The sequence below is a fragment of the Leopardus geoffroyi genome, chromosome C3, assembly GCF_018350155.1.
Source record: "Leopardus geoffroyi isolate Oge1 chromosome C3, O.geoffroyi_Oge1_pat1.0, whole genome shotgun sequence".
NCBI classification, from domain to species: domain Eukaryota; kingdom Metazoa; phylum Chordata; class Mammalia; order Carnivora; family Felidae; genus Leopardus; species Leopardus geoffroyi.
Window position 1 is genome coordinate 75,100,358 of NC_059338.1, and position 21,597 is coordinate 75,121,954.

General features: G+C 48.4%; 1 protein-coding gene across 3 annotated transcripts in view; it reads left to right on the plus strand.

Moving 5' to 3' along the window:
* The window catches only part of COL22A1 (collagen type XXII alpha 1 chain), a 261,626-nt gene that overhangs the window by 205,950 nt on the left and 34,079 nt on the right, over positions 1-21,597 (plus strand). For all 3 annotated transcript variants that reach the window (XM_045453570.1, XM_045453572.1, XM_045453571.1), the window contains exons 47-51: positions 5,690-5,743; positions 7,840-7,893; positions 12,131-12,184; positions 15,631-15,684; positions 20,695-20,748. In XM_045453570.1, coding sequence (XP_045309526.1) covers positions 5,690-5,743; positions 7,840-7,893; positions 12,131-12,184; positions 15,631-15,684; positions 20,695-20,748 — 270 coding nt within the window. The remainder of the gene's footprint in view (positions 1-5,689; positions 5,744-7,839; positions 7,894-12,130; positions 12,185-15,630; positions 15,685-20,694; positions 20,749-21,597) is intronic.

Genomic DNA, 21,597 nt, shown 5'->3' on the forward strand with positions numbered 1-21,597 from the left:
TTGCTCCAGGGTCAACCCTGAAAATGGGGTTGGACCTCTTATTATTATATTAGAAGGCAAGGAAGCCAACACTGCGGGGTAACAGCAGGGCGCTCACTGGAACAGTTGGGCATCAGGATGGCAAACATCCAGACTTCCCAGGCCTGCCTGGCAGGCTAAAACATAGAGTGTTTGTGATCCATAGACTTTGTGAAGTCTTACAAGGTTTTGACATACCCAGGGCTCTTGCTTTAGGAACTACAGCTATCAGGTTTCAGTGTAGATGGAATAAGAGATTTTTTCCTGGGCAGTGTTAGTTAAGAGACACCCGTAAAGTGTAGCATCACCTGTGCTATTTACCCTGAATTACTCCCCCTTTCTGGGGTCATCAGCTGGGGCTAAGCTCCTTGCCTGGAGGATTCTGCAGGCTAGTTTCAGCTGATCCTTAAGTAACCTTTGCTGTCAACTCACAGGCTGCTGGGTTTAGCCTCTGCTGAGGAATGGCTTTTTATGCAGAGAAACAAAAGCAAATCAATTAAACAGATAAGGAGTTCCCTCCACTAAGTAGGGATTGTTTTCTTTATCAGCCCAATCCCACTTGAAGTGCTGGTGTCTTGGGACAATGGCTCTGCCTTTGTTCCTTGATAATTCGCTTCCAGAGAGGGTTTGTTCCTTTACATATTCAGAGAAAGCCAAAGAATGCTTCCACCCAGAAGAAGAACAGAAATTAGTGCTGCAGCTGAAAGACAGGGTTCTAGCTGTCTCCACTTGGGAGTCCATCATGCCCTTGAGAAGTTGGCAGGTGTTAGGGTCCACCCTACATAATGAGCTCCCAGGCAGTTACAGTGGGCAGCATACGCAGTATGCTCAGGTTACCTGCTTTACAATATCATCTCTTGCAATGGTCAGCATCATGCTAGGAGGTACACATATTGTCCCATTTTACAGATGAGGAAGCAGAGGCTTAGCAAGATTTAAATGCCAGTACTACCAAACTACTAAGTGATACTGCAGAGGGTAATCCCTGCTGGCAGGACTCAAGGACCTCCTACCCCCTGTTAGTATCCCCTAGGGGTTTAACCCTAGTAATATTAGGACCAACTCCAGCACCAAGGACAGCTCCTGGCGGGGCGGAGGCTTCCCCTTCCCACCACCTACTGTTGGGGAAGTGAGTCACAGAGGAGTTAAATAGCTCATCTGAGGACTCACAGGCTTGCCTTGATTCTTGGCTTCAAACCCAAGCCACTCCATGCTCGTTATTCATCCCACTCCACTCTCCAGAAAACAGACGGGAGGACTGTTTCATTTTCTCTCGCTTATCAAACAAGATCTCAGCTTGACCTGCAGACATGAAGATGAGTTTGTACACTGAAAATGCTACCAGTGGCTGAGCACTTACAAATATTTTCTCGTTCTTTCGTAGCCAGACGTCCCTGTGTTCACTGGTCATGTGCATCACCAAGGGCATTTGTTTGTTTGTTTGCATTTGCAATCCTGCATCTGGGAAATCAGCTTCCCTAAGATTTATCTTGCAGATTTGCAGCGGCTCTGACTGCTGGCTGGGCCTGGGGAGGTCACTGTCATGATCAATTACAGCTTCATTCTAGAGCTTTCATACTGCACAAAGCATTGACTATCAGGGATGGGGTCTGGGGATAGTGGCAATTTATTTGACTTTTCTGAATTGAGGGTCTTTCGTCTCTAAAAGAGAAACCATATGGCCTATTTCACAAAGAGGATATTGAGGATTAAACAGGGAGGCACTTACAGGGCATCAGGCGTGGTACCAGCTGGGTACAAGGAAGTGCTGGGTACATCTAACTGTAAGTGGTCCTCCTAGTGGTTTCTCTGTTTGAATGAATAACAACTGTAGCAAAGGGTCAGTAGAAAAGTAAATGGCTTGAAGGAAAATAATGCCATTGGGCAAAGTGTTACTTAGGAAGGCCACCTGGAAGAGGTGATTTTAGTTGCATTGGAAAGTGAGGCAGGGATGTGCCAGGCATCCTGGGGGACAGGTTTTCTAGGCAGTGAGATAGCCTATGGAAATCCAAGGACAGGCCTTATCCTGCTAGTAGCAGAGATTTCGTTAATTTGAGAAAGTTTAGGCCCTGCCCTCAACAGTCTGTAAACCCCTTGAGAGAACTGCCTTTTTGGTGGATTCACAGAAACCCACATCCTTAGAGCAACCCCTGGTAGGAACATACCCTCTAAGTAGTTGTTACATTGTGTGCTTAGCACACGGTGATGTGGAAGAAATGTAATTAAAACCGAAACAGAATCTCCTCCCAGTCCAGAAAACCTCTCCATGAAGGTGGAAGAGAAGGAAAACAGTCCTGTTATTGAGTAAACATGGCTGCAGAGGGTGAAGCACGTCAGGCAGAAATCTCCCTCTGTCCTGCAGCCAGGCAGCTGCACCTGCTGTGTGCAAGTCCTCAAGACCAACAATAACCAGGCCTCAAGTAAGAAGACTTCATAGCACCAGGTGTCACGTACGTTCATCCTAAATTTTCCTGGCAATTCGGTGATCGTCTGTGTTAGCTTTAAAGAAAGGAAAAACAGGCTGTCCGTCTTAATGACGTGAAGTGTTCTGCAACTTGGAGCAAGGTGCCTGGCTTTTCAGTTGGGCTCCCTTCCCTGCAGAGGCTTGAGACAGAGACCGAGGGGGGGAGTGCTCTCTTTCTGGATGATTGATTACATTTCAAAGGGACGGTTGCCAGGTCCTTGAGAGAGACATTTCTGAATCCTAGATCTGGCAGGACTTATTTAGCTGTTAAAAGGATTTACATACATTTCAAAGAGAAAGAACCCCACAGTGACAAGTTTTCTGAAGTAAATGCTGTAAGAAAAAGGTTTGGGGAGAGAATCTCTTCCCTTCTGTTCATGGGGAGATTTAAGCCCTTACAATGACTCTGAATAAAGATCATCTAAGAGAACTGAGCTAGTAATGAACTAGCAATCTCCCTAGAATATAAAGTCCAGGTGGGCAGGGACTGTGTTGTTGTTTTATTGGTTGCTGTATCTCCAGTGCTTAGAAAGTTTCCTGGAGCATGGTGAGTCAGACTTCTAGACTATAGATGCTATGTTCTTGACATTAGAAAACCCGTGGGACAAGGTGTCATGCCCAGGAAAATAGCCAGAAAAGTAACTTGGGCAGGGAGAGACAGTTTGAATACAGACAGATCTGCATTAGAGTCCCAATCTTGCCTTTCATTAGCTGTGTGACCTCAGGTGAATGACTTAACCTCTCTGGTCTTCAGATTTTTTTTAAATCTATACACTCTGGTAATAACCCCCACCTCCTAGAGTAGTCTTACTGACCACGTTACATAACACAGGGGTGCCTGGGTTGGCTCAGCCTGGGTGGCTCAGGTTGAGCGTCCTATTCTTGGTTTTGGCTTTCACGGTTCATGAGTTCAAGCCCTGCACCGGGCTCTGCCCTGACAGTGCGGAGTCTGCTTGGGATTTTCTCTCTCTCCCTCTCCCTCAGCCCCTCCCCAGCTCATGCTGTCTCTGTCTTAAAATAAATTAAGAAACTTAAAAAAATAAATACATAAATTAGAGAACACAGACACATTGAATATTTTTTGCATCAGCTCAGGATATAAACAAACAAACCAACCAAAAATACACAAAATGGGATCTCATGTGGGAAGGGCCCGGCAGCATGCGGGGCGGGGTTGGGGGGGGGAGTGTAGGGGGAGGGGGGTGCGGGTAGAGGCTCGGTAAATGTCAGTCCTCTCTTCTGGAAGGAAGTGAGTCAGGGGTGGGGGTGGCTGTGTATGCTTTGATCCTTAGCTGCAGCGGAGAAGGAGACAAGGACAACTGTGGAGATCCTTGAGCTGCTGACATTTTCACTTCTGGGACTTGAAGGTTGAAACCACCCTAAGCCCAGACTGAGGACTGGGATTTGAAAAGGAACCATTTACTTTTAAGGCAGTTGTCCTGAATGTCAGAGAAGCCGTGTGCTATTCCGTCACTTCTTTTCATTGAGGTTATAATACGGCCTGCAGACAGTGTGCTGGCTTTATAGACTTAAAAGCAGTAGAAATAATGACATGTAAAAATGACAGAACAAATGCTCTTCCCCTTTGAACCTCTTTTCTTCTCTCCTGCACACTGGCCTTTGACGTTCTACAGGCATCCGTTCACCTAAGGCTCCCAACGCACCTCGGGCAGGCGGCCAGGGAGCATTACGAGGTAGCCATCGGTGAACTGCTGATGTGGGACACAGTGTGTCCACACGGCTGGGCCCATGGTGAACTGGGGGACTCTGGACTTTGAAGGGCTCCCCTAGATTGATCTGCCCCCCATCCTTTATTTACTGGATGTGCAAACCCAGAGCAAAGAGGGGCTATGATCTGCTCAAGGATGCACAAACAAGATGTGACAGGCCTGGAAACAGAGCCAAGACTGACTTACTGTGAAAGACTTATTTTGCTGCATAATGCCTTCTTTTAACGGAACTGACATGTTTTTGTTTAACGACGTTTTACCGAAATACATTTGTTACCGCATTAAATGCAAAGCCAAAATATGTGACAGTTAAGAGAGATTAGAACTTATGAGTGTTACTTCCAAGGTTAGTCTATGAAAAATATTTTTGGTGGGTTGCATATTGTGAGTGTCTTGACCACAGTGACGACGACAGTGGCGGTGATGATGGTGATGGTGACAGTGACCATGGTGATGATGGTGATGGTGATACTGGTGATGCTGATGCTGATGATGACGGGAAAGATGACAGCTAACAATGAATTTATCACTAGCTCAGGCACTGTGTAGATTTTAGGTCACTTAATGCTCGCAGCAACCCCATGACAAAGGGGTTGTATTAATATTATTTTAGGAATAAGGAGACAGACAATTGAAGCAGGTTGCCTAATGACAGACTTACTAATGACAAAGCCAGAGTTCAAGTATAAAATAATCCAAAATACTAATTATAACTAATACTTATTGAGCTCTTGCTGTGTTCTGAGCTCTATGCCGTACTTTCCAGGCGTCTGACTTTATTATCCCAACATTTCACGGGGTAGGCAATCACTATTTTCTCTATTTTATGGAGAAAAAAGACATCCTACAGTTTGGGGTTGAAGTGACCCACTCGAGGTTGCACAGGTAGCAAGGGGAGGAGCAAGGAGGGAACATATGGGCACAGCCATCTCCCCCAGACTGTGGACACTGCTGCCCTGTCCACCTTCTCAGCTCCCCCTCCTCCCCACCCTACACCTGTTCTGCAGGGCCCCCAGACCCTGCTGATTCTGCTTTCTCCCCTCCCACATCCTCACACCCCAGTTTCCTCCTGACCTCCCCTCCTCTCTTCATGCTGGCCCTTCCAACCCACCCCACACTGCGGTCAGGGAGCCCTCTGGAAACCGAGGACAGTCACGGCTCCTTCTAATGGTTTCCGGTGCCTGCACCTCCATCCAGGTTCAAGGGGTAAACATACAGGGCTCTCAGTAACCCCCACCAGCACCCCACAACCCCATTAAGGCATTCCACCATCGGTTCGTCAACCAGACTCCCTTAACTTCTCTCTGTGGACACCCTGCCTGGCCTACAGCTCAGACTTAGTAAGAGTTGATGAAGAAAGAGTACATGAATGAATGAATGAATGAATGGGTGAACGAAGGCATGCGAGCTTTTTTCTTTTGCAATGTAGTTCTAGCAGAATTTCCTGTAATTTTCTTTCTTTTCTTTTTCTCCCAAGGGAAGTAAAGGAGAGCGTGGTGCAGCTGGTGAAGCTGGACAGAAAGGTGACCAGGTAAGAACTTACTTTATAATGAACCTGGAGAGGTATCACTGTTCTTCCTAGATAAATTTCATTCTGCCATTTCTGACATCACTGCTTGGATCTTCCTTGCCTGCAGCAGGATTTTTTTAAACCACATTTTCATGGTTTCCAAATTGATTCCTCTGGTTCATGGTGATATTCCCCTTCCCCAATTATCTGAGGAGACTCCTTTTCTGGTTTCATTTGGTTTTGCTGGACTCTCTGACCTTTAGAGCTTTTTGTTTACTGAAATGGTAGTCACCCATTACAACACGCCCCCTTCTTTCCTCCCACCCCCATCATTCCTCACGTGCCTCTTGTGTAACTCGCGGTGCTAGTTGAAATCCTCCATGATGCCCCTCTGCACTCAGTGCCCAGCCAGCCCTGCTGGACCACTTGTCCGAGTGCATTGTAAGGTAGCACCCGTGACAACAGAAACCCCTCTTTCTGCGGATTCAAACAGGGCAGTCCCGTCATCTTTTATCCAGGGTCACCGATTCTGCAGTCCCAGCTCCCCAGCCTCCAGCAGCCTTTCTGCCATTTAAACTGGCTACCTTCTCCTGCTTTGCTTCTGTCACTCTTCCCTTTTCCTTTTCCTCTTTTGCACCTGTGCTCCCCCCATCACCCCTCTGTGCATCTCTCCATCGGTCCTCCTTGTAAACCGGCTGCATGCCGGACACAGCCCCAGGCTCTGAGATGCATGGTGCGTAAGGACAAATCCCTGACCTCACAGGGCTTTCTGTTCAGTGAGAAGGTGAGGCAGGTGAGCAGGTACTCCAGAGGCAGTGAGGTAAGAGCTAGCTATGCTCAAGGTCTGAATGACGTACTTAGCTAAAATTCCATCTGTATTTGGAAAAACAAAATGTGTCCAGATTATTCTTGCCATAGTGAATTTTCTTTTTTTTAATATGAAATTTATTGTCAAATTGGTTTCCATACAACAGCCAGTGCTCCTTCCAACAGCTGCCCTCCTCAATGCCCATCACCCACCCTCCCCTCCCTCCCACTCCCCATCAACCCTCAGTTTATTCTCAGTTTTTTTTTTTTTTTTTTTTTAATTTTTTTTTTTCAACGTTTATTTATTTTTGGGACAGAGAGAGACAGAGCATGAACGGGGGAGGGGCAGAGAGAGAGGGAGACGCAGAATCGGAAACAGGCTCCAGGCTCTGAGCCATCAGCCCAGAGCCTGACGCGGGGCTCGAACTCACGGACCGCGAGATCGTGACCTGGCTGAAGTCGGACGCTTAACCGACTGCGCCACCCAGGCGCCCCTATTCTCAGTTTTTAAGAGTCTCTTATGGTTTGGCTCTCTCCCTCTCTAACTTTTTTTTTTTTTTCCTCAAATATAGTACATTCTATCCTGACTGTTACAGCTTGTGTTTTCCAGCAGTAGGAGATAGAGGTGGAGGGCAGGGAAGTCTCTTCCATGGTGGTTTGCGGTTTATTTAATCCTATAAAACGTTGTCTTACTAACTAAAACTAAATGTTACACGCAATACGCTCTAGCTTGCTTAGCTCCTGCTTTAACACACATGGACTCCTCTCTGCCCGGAGATGTGAATCCCTTTCCTAAAGTAACGGCAACGTTATTATAGTGTAGATGCCATACCGGAACAGAAACCGGAACAGCTTCCATTTGGGAGCATATGTTGCATGTGCATATGCATTTATTTGCTTTCAGATTGTTATCATGGGGTGTCTCGAGCCTACACAAAAGTTAGAAACCATAGTAAGAAGACCCCCCACCCTTAGACCTACCACCCAGCCACAGGATGTTGTAGCCATTATGGCCGCTTCTGTTTTCACCTGTGTCTTCAGCCACACCGTCTTCCTTCACATTATTGTGAAGCAGATCCGCTTTCAGGGTAGGTTTGGTTTTGTAAATATTGTTAGATGCTTCCTCTACCTCTGGAAATACCAAGAATATATTTAAAAAAAATAAGGTCGTTTTGTTGCCAGCGTCTTTATCCAAAATTGTTATCGGAGTGAGAAGCTAGAGTCTGGATTGTCCTCTGATGTTTGGTGGCTGCCAGAGTGAAGAGCTTCTTAGGAGTCGTTGTTAAGAACTGCCTCTTGGGTTTCCCTAGGGTCATCCTGGAGTTCCTGGTTTCATGGGACCCCCCGGGAACCCTGGGCCACGGGTAAGTGATGATTTTGAATCCCCTCCTCTTTTGGCTTTGACATTTGAACGCATTTCCATACTCCCTGGAGATGGGGTCACATTGGATATTGCTCTTACTTTGAGGACTAGGCTGACACCTGAACGGTGTCTCAGGCTGACCGGAGAGCGTGGGTCCCTGAGGCATCTGGGGTTGAGGACCAAGTGATATGAGTAGCACCAATGGGCAGTGAGGCTAGGGTGCTTGTAAGGGCCAAGAGGGTGTTGGCAGGGATGGGCAGGCTTGGTTAATTCTTAATCTGTATCTAGCTTGGGCAAGGGAGGCCTGAGATCACTGCAAAGTTAGGATCTTAAGTAAAAGATGTAGAAACAGATTCCCCTGTTCCATAGGAACCTGTCCCACGGCAAGAGACTCTGGGAATCACAGCGTCTGTATAAGCACAGATTTTCCTGGGTTTACTAGAGTCAATAATAATAACAACTAATAATTAGTATTATTCAGTATGACCATTTTCTTTAAAAAAATTTTTTTTTTAATTTTTTTTTTCAACGTTTATTTATTTTTGGGACAGAGAGAGACAGAGCATGAATGGGGGAGGCGCAGAGAGAGAGGGAGACACAGAATCGGAAATAGGCTCCAGGCTCTGAGCCATCAGCCCAGAGCCTGATGCGGGGCTCGAACTCACGGACCGCAAGATCGTGACCTGGCTGAAGTTGGACGCTTAACCGACTGCGCCACCCAGGCGCCCCTAAAAAAATTTTTTTTAATGTTTATTCATTTTTGAGAGAGAGACAGAGACGGAGATAGAATGTGAGCAGGGGAGGGGCAGAGAGAGGGAGACACAGAATCTGAAGCAGGCTCCAGGCTCTGAGCTGTCAGCACAGAGCCCGACATGGGGCTTAAAGCCATGGGCTGTGAAATCATGACCTGAGCCGAAGTCAGACACTTAACCGACTGAGACACCCAGGCGACCCAAATTAGGTTGTTTTAAATGCATTTTTTTCAATAAAATCATATGAGAGCATGAAACCACATCTTTCACTTCAGAATCAACTTTTCCAGCAAACTCATAGAAAGTAAATTAGCTACAAAAGTATTCAAGCTTTCCCAGTTTACTAGAGAGCCTACCTTAAATCTCTGATACTCGGCTTACTTCCCACCTGCCCCCTGCCCAGGGTAGGTGCTGTTACCATCCTTTTCAGTTTCTCAAACTTAATGCCTCACTGCTGCCTCTCTGCAATGAGCAGGTGAATGACCTTGCAGGGGATCTCTGAGTTTACTATCATTGAAGTTCACAAAATTCTGCATTTTCTTCAGATGAATAATTTCACTTAAGAGATCCCTTTGCATCGTATTTGAATATGTTATTGGATTTTGTGGCACCTGACAGTCAGGCACAAGAATTAAAAATGATCAAGGTAGCAATGTCATAGGTAATGGGGAGAGACATTGGCATTGAATTGAGGAGGGACATTTGAGAAAGAAATAATTTTATAGTACACTTCCCATATCATAAAGGCTGTACCTTCCCTGTGTAACCTAATAGCTGAGAGGGCCCCAGAGTAAGTGCTGAGGGAAAGCCCCACTCCCACCCCACCCTGGTCATTCAAAGCCTATAACACCACCCCCACCCCCCTTGCAAATGAAACCATGTGCTCCTCTCATTGGAAATTGTTCTTTGACAACTCTAGGAAAGGGCTCCTGGCTTATCATTCTCATGCAAGATGATGCATCTGAGATTCAGAAACAGCCACCATCAGAGGGTGGCTGAGTCAGCTAAGCATCTGACTTTAGGTCAGGTCATGATCTCACGGTTTGTGGGTTCAAGCCCTGCATCAGGCTCTGTGCTGATGTCTCAGAGCCTGTAGCCTGCTTTGGATTCTGTGTCTCCCTCTCTCTCTGCCCCACTCCCACTCACGCTCTGTCTCTCAAAAAGAAACATTAAAAAAAAACGTTCAGAGACAGTCACAATCAGACTGCAGCTGGTCTGCCTCCGACTGACCGATGTGTTCTTCAGTTCACCCGGTGGATGATTCCTGAGCATCTACTTTGTGCTGTGCCCTGGACTGTTAATCACCTTTGGGAGTGGATCCTGGTGAGCTGCCCATTCGGGGTCAGTGGCCAGTCATTCTGTAGCAGCTCGAGAGCAGGATACCCTCCTGGTCATTGTATTGTTTCTTCGAGTGCTTATATGTCAGACCCTGGAACCAGGGATGTGGAAACCAAACAGACAAGGCTCCTTAGAGTTTATTTCCTGGTGCTCAGTTGGCATCCTACTTTCAGATGAAACCTTTAACCCCAACTGCCATATGGAACTTAATTCCAACTTAGCTAGGTTCCAGAGTAGAGGATGCTGGAAGTTTTTGGCAAAATGATACGGAAGAATCCTGATTTGTAGTAGAAACTCCACTGTTCTATTAGGTTTCGACTAGACGTACATTTCCCTGTAGCGTCCCAGCCAGAGAACCATGAACCTTAGGCTCTTTGTTCAAATATTATCAATATCCCTTTATTTCGTGAACATATACTGGGTCCTTCCTGGTGGAAGAGGTGGGGAAAAATCTGACTGCATCTTGTCCCTGGGAATTTCTCTGACATGGGAAACAACACGTATCTTCTGCAGCTGTACCAGACTTCCTTGAGGTCCACCATGTAGCTGTTTCTGTAGCCCTAGAACTTGGCCAGGACTTGGTATGATATGGGCTTCCTACAAGTTTATGTAAAAAAAAAACACTAAAGATCGCTGGAAAGGTATCAGTAAGACTGCAAGAGCTTGTGTGTTTGTCCTCCCATATTTAGTTAGTATCCGCCACATTCCTGGTCGTGGGCTGGCCAGTAGACGCACCACTGTCATCTGTGCTTACGATAACGGAGAGCCCTTTATAGAGAGCCCTTAGTACGTGCCAATGCTGATTAACTCCTTATATGTATTAACTTTCTCAATTCTCTCAAAAACTCAGCTGAAATAGGAGATCTTTTTCTCCAGTTTACAGAGGAACTGATAGGCACAGAGGAGTGGAATAACATGGAGAGCCAGGACATGGACCCAGGGACACTGGCTCTGAGAGGGTGCACCCCAACTGATACCTTCTATTCCGTGCTAAGCACACTGCAAGCACTGCCTCATTTCCTGCTCCCCTCCTCACAGCCCGGACAATAATATCACTTCTACCCTTTCACTGACAAGGAAGCTGAAGATGGGAATCATATACCCCTTGACCAAAGCTAGAAAGAAGCAGTGTATTCGTTAGTCTAAACAATCTGTCCCCTTGGAGCATCTGGGGGGCTCAGTTGGTTGAGCTTCCAACTCTTGGTTTCAGCTCAGGTCATGATCCCAGGGTCATGGGATCACTCCCTGTGTTGGGCTGCACACTGAGCATGGGGCCTGCTTGGGATTCTCTCTCTCTCCCGCTCTGTCCCTCTCCCCTGCGAGTTCTCTCTCTCTAAATAAATAAATAAAAATTAAAAAAAAAAGAATCTATGTCTCATCTGCCAGCTAGCCCAGCTCTCATTCATTCATTCATTCATTCATTCAAGAAATATTGAGTGCCCACTATCTCAGAGGCAATGTTTTAGTTCCCAGTAAAGGAAATCATCAACAAACACTAGGGTGGCAGATGGCGATAAAGGCTATGGAGGAGAATGAAGGTGTTAGGAGAGGCAGGCGCTTTGGAGTTTGGATTTGGGAGGTGGATAATTTCTCACTGAGCCGGGATGAGGACGAGGGCAGGCTGTGCGCTGTGAGCCTTGGGGGACTGGATTTCACGCAGGGGGAGCAGCAGGGGAGGGAGCTAAGCGGACTCACCCTGCTGCACTCACTTACGTGCATAGAACTCCTCTTTCATGGTTCCATGCACTTCTCATCCCTGGGTTGGCACAACCAAAAACACCCTCCTTATTAGCCTCGAAGATAAATCCACTTGTTCCTTCTTGCCTTCTGTCCCCAAATGTCCCCTGATGTTAGCCGGAGGCGTCCACTCTGAAGTGAGACAGTTTGCTGTTGCCGGGCAGGCCGGCTGGCTGGCGACTACTCTGGTCCTTCCTGCCCCACGGCTGCTGTTCCCCTGACATCTTTGTGTTCCCAGAGACCAGACCAGCGTGTTGAGGGAGGCAGGGGCTCCCAGGAGCACCTGTGCTTCTGGCAGCCGGGGAGGGGCTCAGGACGCACCCTCTGTACACTGCTTTGTGCACAAAGAGGCGCTAACCATCTCTGTTGAGATCCTCACAGCAAACTGAGTCCCTGCTCTGTCGTCCTTAGGGTGCGGATGGCGTTGCTGGGGCCGCTGGACCTCCAGGGATCCAAGGGCCGCCGGTAAGTTCCTTAACAGACCGGACCTGCCCTGAGTCTGTTTGGGCTTCCCAGAACCCAGGTGTTCACAGGCCTGGTCCTGGTCCTCCCTCTGCCTCCGTGGCTCCTCATCCTAAGTATTCACAGTCTTGCAATGAAACCACGGGGGAGGGGAGTTGTTTGGGACCATGGTTTCTTGCCTCTGACATAAACGTTTTGGAGCACTTGGGTGGTTCAGTTGGCTAAGGGTCCAACTTCAGCTCAGGTCATGATCTTGAGGCTCATGGGTTCAAGCCCCGCGTCAGATTCTGTGCTGACAGCTCAGAGCCTGGAGCCTACTTCGGATTCTGTGTCTCCCTCTCTCTCTGCCCCTTCCCCTGTTCATGCTCTGTTCTCAAAAATAAGTAGAAAAACGTTAAAAAAAAATTAAGAAATAGAATAATAAAATTAAAGTGAAATGAAATAAAATAAAATAAAATAAAATAAAATAAAATAAAATAGGTGTGGATGAATGGCCTAGCAATCTGGGATTCCAGAGTCTGGTTTACAGCCAGCTCACACAGGCCCTGTGGGTGTGGTTCTCTTCTGAACAGGCACTGGGGAGGGGAAAGGCTTGAGCCAACCCGCCCTGAGGCTACAGTATATTTCAAGAGGCACGTTGGACAGGAGTAGCTCCTGTTATCCAACCGCCCCAAAGAGGAGCGAGAAGTCAGAGAGGGGAGTCACACAGGACTCTGCCTGGCGTTCCGAGCTGGCTCGCAGGCAGGTCAGCCCTCCCCTGGCATCTCTGGGCTCTGATGCCAGGAGCTCTTGAGGGATCAGTTAGGACAGCTCGTCCTAACCTGCTGGGAGGAGGAGGGCAAAGCCCAGTGGGTTTGGGTTACTAGTCCAAGGACACACAGGTAATTAATGTCCAAGTTGGGAGTTAAGTCACTTTGGAAACTCCCGATTCAGTGTCCTTCTGCCATTCGACACTGATCCGCTGTGGGGGATGGCCGGGCTGGGGGCTGCGGGGGTGTTGGGATCCAAAACTAACAGCCGCATGGATCGGCTTTTGTTCACCATCCGGCCAGTCCTCTTGAAGCTGCCCCCCTAGAAGTCCCAGGCGGAAGGGAATATAAAACCTGCTGCAGGCAGCTTTGCACCGATTCTCGGACACCAAAAGATCTCCCCCAAAAAACACAGACCGTTTGCCCCAGGAGAGGAAGATACAGCCCAGATGTGAATCTCACATACCTCGGAGCTAAACTGTATTGAGTGAGACATCGATTCTGCCGTGGGACCCTGTGGCAAGCGATGGCTGTGCTTGAAGCTGCCTGGGGTCCCAATATTTCACTGTATACATCAAACCAGAGTATGCTCCGAGTTTTCTTAGCATAAACAATGAGTATTGGTAGGTTAAAAAAAAAAAAGAAATTTAAAAAGCTAAATGGGACATAATAAAAGATACAAACTGAAAATATTTCCATTATATGTTGAAATGAAACATATAAACCATTTGCCAATCTTTTTGACATAGAAGGAAGGCCTTACTTCGATTTTGGGTCCCCTAGTGGAGTCTCTTGTCGTTATTCTTGTAAAAAGAACATCTACCCACTTACTGTTTGCTGCTTCTTGAAAAAGTGTTTTGAGAATGTAACACCACCTGTGAAGCAATTTGAATGCAGAATCCTAGATCGTTAGGGTATTTTTTTTCCTAATCTTTTATAGCTATCTCGTTACAGCCATCTAGATAGTGAGTCATCTTTGTAAAATAAAGTCTTAACTTAAAGATCATTCTTTTTCTTTTTCCACCTACATTTAGTTGGGTTACCTAATGAATAATTATGTAATTTCCAGGGTGCCTGGGTGGCTCAGTGGGTTAACTGTTTGACTTTGGCTCAGGTCATGATCTTGCAGTTCACAAATTCGAGCCCCGCGTCGGGCTCCATGCTGAGCATGGAGCCTGCTTAAGATTCTTCTCTCCTGGGGCACCTGGGTGGCTCAGTCGGTTAAGTGTCCGACTTCGGCTCAGGCCATCATCTCGTGGTTCATGAGTTCGAGCCCTGCGTCAGTCTCTGTGTGGACAACTCAGAGCCTGGAGGCTGCTTCAGATTCTGTGTCTCCCTCTCTCTCTGCTCCTCCCCCACTCAAGCTCGCTCTCTCTCTCACTCGAAAATAAATAAAAAAGCATTACAAAACTGTGTAATTTCCACAGCAAAGCACAACTTGCACAATACAAACAGGATTAGGACCAAGCTGACCTCTTGTGTATCTTCAGCTCACATCATGGGGTTAAAAAAGCCCGAAATAGTAAATATTTAGTCTTCGTGGGCCACGTGGTCTCTGTCGCAAATATTCAGCACCGCTGTGATAAGATGAAGTCCGCCATGCACAGTAGGTCAACAAAAAGGTTCCACTGTGTTCTGATACAACTTTATTTGCAAAAGCAGCGAGGGCTGGAGTTTGCTAATTCCAGTAGTGGCTCCCTACTAGGGTCTTTGGAAAAACAGACCTTCAGGAAGGAATCCAGCGAGCTCCATTATCAGTATTTAAAAATCCCTAATGATGCTGAGTCTTTGTTCCAAGTTGACAAAAAAAAAAAAAAAAAAAAAAAAAATCCACTTTGTTTATAAAATCTGTATAAATCTGAATTAAATATCACAATATCTTCGCCTTTGGTTTTCTTCCAAGAAGCTAACATCACAAGCCTTAAGGATACCTCATTTTGTGTGGCAGGTGGATTAGAATGTAAAACCTGACATCAGCATTTTACCACTTCAAAAGAAACAGTGGCCGGAGATTATAAAGGCCTTGGGGCCTCTTAATTAGAGACACAGGTGACATAAGAATGCTCATCCAGATAGAAATGATAGCATTGATGACTTCATCTGATTGAGAAGCTGTGTTTGGCAGTGATGTGTGTCTGGCGAATAAAATGGAAAATGAAGTATGAATTAAGGCAATTTGGTAAACACAGTCTTTCAAAACACCAGCTATAAACTTGGTGGGAAGTTTAGGAGCCTCCAGACGAGGGGATGGTGACACCAAACCATCTGTTTAGCCCCAGGCCAGCTTTTTGCTTGTGTTGGATCCCGTGTGCCCAACAAGGTCAGGAGCTGTGGTCAGGAGCTGTGGTGCTGTGTGGTGAGGGTTTGGCCCTCAGGCAGTGTTGAAGATAAAGTACAGAGCTGGGGCTGGACCCAAGTCTTGTGGACCCCAAGCATCTTCTTCCCACCAGGCATTTCCATCTTCAGTCCCCCTGAGTCCATGTAACACGCTGGAAAGCTTCCCTGTGTGCACATGCACCTGCCGTGATGTGCTCCGCCCTGGGCGCCTCTCTGCTGTGGGGCAGGCAATGCCTGGCAAGCACTTCGCTTCTCACCCAAGATGCCTGCCAGCCCGTGAGGGCAGTTCTGTGTGAGATCGTTTCCTTCCAGAAAAGCCAGTCTGAGAGATCTAATGGTGTTTTTGTGTCTTGCATCCTTCAGGGGAAAGAAGGTCCTCCTGGCCCCGAAGGCCCATCTGGGTTACCCGGAATCCCGGTAAGTGAGATTAAACACACACACACACACACACACACACACAATGCGACCAAAAAACCAAAAACCTGGTTTCTCTACTACAAAAATGAGCAAACCAAAACATACTGCACCACTGTTTAGATAAGACATGGTCACTGGGGGAGTTTCGAGTATTACAGAAAGTGAGAAGGAGAATCACTAACCAAAGCCAAGTTAGTACGTTTTTGGTGGGGTCAGTCTTAACCTCATTCTTCTATGCAGTATGCACTGTTGTTGATTTGTGTAGATGATGTTTTTATCTCTCTCCACACACGCATATGTGTGTATCCACGGTTAAGATCTCGCTCTCTCTGTCTCTCACACACACACACACACACACACACACACACGCACAACTGTGATAATGAACTATTTATGATAAAATAAACACTTCTTATTTTCCACACTGGTATTAACTGTTCATACACTCATTACATTTTATATACACTCTATCTAGCGCATGTACCATAATATATATGATCATTCCTCTGTTGCCTCATAAATCTTATCGTTATTTTTTTTTAAAACTATATTAAGCTATTTTGCATGCATGGCACTTTTCTATGTAATGGCCCTCAAAAGTGAGGTTCACTTGTCAGGTGTAATAATGTCTGAGGTTCTTTATTTTTTTTAATGTTTATTTTTGAGAGAGAGAGAGCCAGAGTGAGTGGGGGAGGGCAGAGAGAGAGGGAGGCAGAATCCAAAGCAGGCTCCAGGCTCTAAGCTATCAGCACAGAGCCCGACGCGGGGCTCGAACCCACGAGCCATGAGATCAGGACCTGAGCCAAAGTCAGACGCTTAACCACCTGAGCCACCCAGGAGCCCCTGAGGGTCTTGATACACATTGCCAAATTACTTTCTATGAATACTGTTCTGGACTTTTAAATTTAATATACTTCTCAATAGGGTTGAGCTCTCTAGTTAGTTAGTAAGGCTGGTCCAGAGAGATCATATGCTGCCTCCTCCATTGAGAACCCATCCCTGTGGACTTGGTGGTCTGGCCCGTGCCTGCTGCTGGGGCCTCTACTGGCCACAGCCCCCGACCCCGGCCCTGCATACTGTATTGTTTTATTGCAGCCACACTGGCTTCCTTTTGGTTCTTAGAATATTCTGCATCCTCTCTTTTCCAGACCACAGGGCCTTTGCCCATGCATTTCTGTCTACCCACAATGCCTCTTCCTTACCTCTTGTACCAGCTGCTTTTGCCTTTGCTCTTTTGCATCCCATCTCAGGCATCACCCCCTGGAAGTTTTCTGTGCACCCCCTAGGCTGGGGCAGTCTCTCCTAGTCTCTTTTCCTTTCCTTGTGAGGGCCTATCTCAGTGGTAATCACATCTTTATTGGTATAATCATTTCATTAGTGACCCCTTCCTCCAATGTTCATTAACTTATTTGCTCATTCGGCAGACTCTACTTAGGCACCCACTGTTTGCTAGATATGGAAATCTAACAGAAAAGTCCCTGCTGATCATGGGGTTTTGCTCTAGGCTGTGGGTTCTAGAAGACCAGGCTTTGGCTTCCCACACATAGTGAACACCCAGCAAATACTACTTAAAGAAACACATGGATGAATGAACTGCTCTCTCAGAGCCCTCCCTCCTCAAGTATCTGAGAAGTGACTGCACTGGTCAAAGACACATTTCCCAGGCACCACTGTCAGCTCTCCCAGCAGCCATGTGACCCTGGGGTTAAGTAACGTGTGCAGGGCGCACAGATCTTAAAAGATGTGCTGGGTTGGGAAACCCCTGTTGGTCTACACTGCGGCCCTGCAGCCTAGCCTGTCCTGGCAGCTGGAAGGTACTGACCGATATAATTCTAGCGATGGTGAAGCTAAGGAGAGAAAATCCTGGTCTGGCTTTTGTACCAATCCCTTATCACCACAGCCCTGGAGTACTGGAGGAGAGAGGCATGGCTTCCGGTGTTGACTTCACCATTTTCTTAATAATGTCCCCTTAGCCCCTCCACCCTGTCCTCCCTTCCAGGGGAGGGTCCTGTCTCTCAGACATAAGCCAAGCCTGGGCACATGCTATCCCTGCAGCCTAGGGAATGGCTTCCTCTCTCTCACCCCATCCCCCACCCCAGCCACTCTGAATGCCTTTGCCTCTTCCGTGTCATTCCTGTGTCAGAAACACTTCCTCTCCCTCTGCCTGGAGGATAAGAATCATCGTAGCTTCGGGGCGCCTGGCTGGCTCCTTCGGTTAGGCGTCCGACTCTTGATTTCATCTCAGGTCATGATCTCATGGTTCATGAGTTCAAGCCCCGCATCGGGCTCTCTGCTGACAACCGGGAGCCTGCTTGGGATTCTTTCTCCCTCTCTCTCTCTGTCTGCCTGTCCCCTGCTCGCTCTCTCTCTCTCTCCAAATAAACATTAAAACAAACAAAAAAAGAATCCTCATAGCTTTCATGTGCACAGCGCACACCCCCTGATGGGCTCTGTGCAAAGAGCTTTCCGCATGTTATAACGTATGTACCCTTTGCCCGTGGGCCCTCTCAGCAGCTCATGCTGAGGTCTGGACTGGACGTCATTTTCTCTGGGAGGCGCTCTGAGCCTCCCCAGGGGCTTCGGTAGAAATCTGAGCAGTGCTCCAAGAGCACTCAGCCCCCTATGCCATCACAACACAGATGCAGCCACACACACCCGTCCATCTCTGTCCACCTGCACCACACCCTCCCCAGCACAGCGCCAAGTGGTGCTTCCTAGATCTGGGCTGACCTAGGCCAGAATTCGAGGAACCAGACAGACCCAGCCGTGGTCCCCGCCAGTATGTGGCCTGGGGTCTCGTGGAGAAGCCAAACAGAAAAGGATGAAACCATTGACACAGAGCATGCTGTGCTATGTGGTAGGTAGAGGGGGGCCCAGGGGCCCATAGTGGACACCCAAGCCAGACCTGGAGGGATGTCTGTGGAGGGGACACTCGAGGCGAGTGTTCAAGGTCAAGTAGTCAAGGCTGAGAAGGACGAGAGGGGTCAGGAAGAAGGTAGAAGGAGGAACGTGTAAGAGACATGGATGTATTTACATACAGGAACTGGCTAGAAGAAATATTAAGTGTTAGGGGTGCCTGGGGGGCTCAGTCGGTTAAGCGTCCGACTTCGGCTCAGGTCATGATCTCGCGGTTCATGGGTTTGAGCCCGTGTCGGGCTCTTTGCTGACAGCTGGGAGCCTGGAGCCTGCTTCGGATTCTGCGTCTCCCTCTCTCTCTGCCCCTCCCGTTGCTCTCTCTCTCTAAAAAATAAACACACATTTTTTTAAAAAGAAAGACTAAGTGTTAGGAAGTGGCTTCTGCTTCTGGCCAGGGCCATGGGGGGCGCACTGTGACTTTGGGCCATGGGGGGCGCACTGTGACTTTGCTAACACTCATTGGGCACCAACGGTCGCTTCTGGGAAGGAGAGCCACAAACCTCACCATTTATTAGGCACCCCTCTGTGCCAGAAAGACCCTTTGTATTCCTCCCCCTGCAGTCGGGGAGCATCTCTTTAATTTACTGAAGGTGCAGAAGCAGGTTCGGAGACATTAAGGGGCCGCTCAGCAGGTCTGCCTGAGGCAGCTTCTCTCTCTCGGACAGCCACCTTTCCTTCTCAGACGATTACGTGGGCCACACACGGCCCTCCTCTGCATTTCCCCATGTGGCACTCGTGCTGCTCCCACACATCATGCCTTTGCCCCCGGGGGGTCCTCGGGGTCTCCAGCCAGAGTCTACAGGTCTCCTGCCTGGCCGCACTTCCTCCTGTGATTGGCTTCCTCTCCCACGCACGCGTCTCTTGACCTCCCCCCGCTGCTGCATGCATGGAGAAAAGTGCTTTCTGGGAAACCCTTGATTGAAAAGAGGACCAGTACGGCCCGGCTTCCGCAGCAGCCCCGCTGGTTTCCCTGGTTAACATGGTTATGCCAGGAGCGGCATTCGGGAAGGGTTACGGGTGTCCGTTGAGCATTGGACCAGCGCCCTGGATGGCCACGAAACTTAGATTCCAGTCCACTGATGGCTTCCCCTGCTGCCAGGCCACTGATGTTGAAGGCACTGATGAGGAACGATGCCCGGTGTCCTGAATGCCTCCAGCAGCAGAGACAGCCCCGGTGCTGGGGCCACCTGTCGATGCTGGGTTAGTTCTGCCTCACGGGCAGGAGCTTCCATTCTGACTGCCTGGTAACTCTGTGGAGCGCACTTGCCATCTTTTTTTTAGGAGCAGGGCACTGAGGGGCTGAGGATATCGATAATTTGCCCAAGATCAGGTGCCTAGTAATGCAAGAAGGATTCAGACCTTGCCTGGGTTGACTCAGTTTCCCCGCTGCCCTGCTGCCTGGTTGCTTTCCTTCCCCAGACCCCCACGCTCACCCCCAGTCCAGGTGGCCCAGGATTGGAACCTAAGTCTGGGTGATGTCATCGTCATTGTATAGAATCCTCTTTCCCGTTTGCAGAGACTTGAATAACGGTCTCTTAGGGAAACCTGAGGCTTCTAGTGACCTCCTTAGGGCAAGGAGGCTGGCCATGGGGAGGGAATCCCAGCTGGATCTCACGGAGAGAAACACCAAGTGTTCACAGCTGTTCGTAACCCACACGTAATCTGTGTTGGCTCCCTGAGCCCTCGTGTGTCCCATGCTGCCCTGTATCTGTCCAGTGTCCCCAGTGTCTCCATCAGAAGCTGCATCCTTGCCCACTCCTTGCTGCATTCAATCCCAGAGGCCCAGACATGACGCTCTGGTGTCCCAAGGTTGTCTTCATGACATGCCTAGTAGGGGCTTCTGCAGATCAACAGAACCAAGAATGATGCTATTGCAAGTTTTTGCCTTTCCGCTCTGTGCCAGGCGCTGTGGATCGGAGATCCCAGCCAGAATTGTGGTGTTGGGAAGAAACCAGGAAGTCAAACCAGTTCTGTGTGTTCAAGTGGCCCCTTAGCTGTTCAGTGTGGCTGTAGCCCAGCACTAGGCGTGTGTCCCGAACGCAGCCTGTGTCTTCTCTCCCGGCTCCTCCAATACCAATTTGATTTCTCTTGCAGGGAGAAGAAGGCAAAGAGGGCAGAGATGGAAAACCAGGTCCCCCTGGGGAGCCGGTAAGGGACTCTCAATTTTTTACCATTTTATGCACCAAATTAGTAATGTCTCCGTTAACAGCTGCTCTTTGTGGACGAGCTACTGTGACACAGGTGCAGCAGGAGTCACTTTCTCTGTGTTACTTCATTTATTTCTCCTGACAACCTTACAGGGTGAATGCTGCTGTCCCCATTTTATAGCTGAGAAAATGGAGTCTCAGGGAGGTCCAGTGATGGGCCCAAAGTCATATGATGGGCTGGTGACAGAATCAGAACTTGAGCCTGGGACTTCGGCCTGGCCTCTGCGTTTTTTTTGTTTTGTTTTTTTTTTTTTTTTTTTACTGCCCCCTTCAGCCTCAGTCCTGTTGACACAGGAGGGGAGCTGGGGCAAGTAGACGCCGGCTGGAGTAGAAGCCTGATACCCTGGAAGCCTGTTATCCCCACCGAAAACCTGAGCGTTCTGGCTAGCTCCAGGTGAAGGGAGTTCGCCCTTTCTTCAGCTTTGGCCTAGAGTTGCAGGTTTTGTTTTTTCCCCTTTTCTTTTTCTGTGACGTCACCTGCCCAGGACACGCAGTGAAACAGACCGAGTGCTTGGGAGGGAGTCTCTGTGCCCCAGCAGCAGTTGGTTGGAACAAAAAGTGGGCAGGGGGGTTCTGCCGACCCGTATCTGTGGCCTCACTGTGGTCCTGCACAGTTGCCTGCTTCTCTTGCCTGTGGGTCAGGGCCCGTGGGGCCAGCACGTTTGTCTCCCCAGATCCCTTCCATGGCCTCAGTACTGAGGGGGAGCTGGAAGGTGGTTGTCTGGGCCTCAAGACCCAGCCCTCCACACGCCCACCCGTGGCAGAGCGTCAATGATGGCGTGCCCCTGCT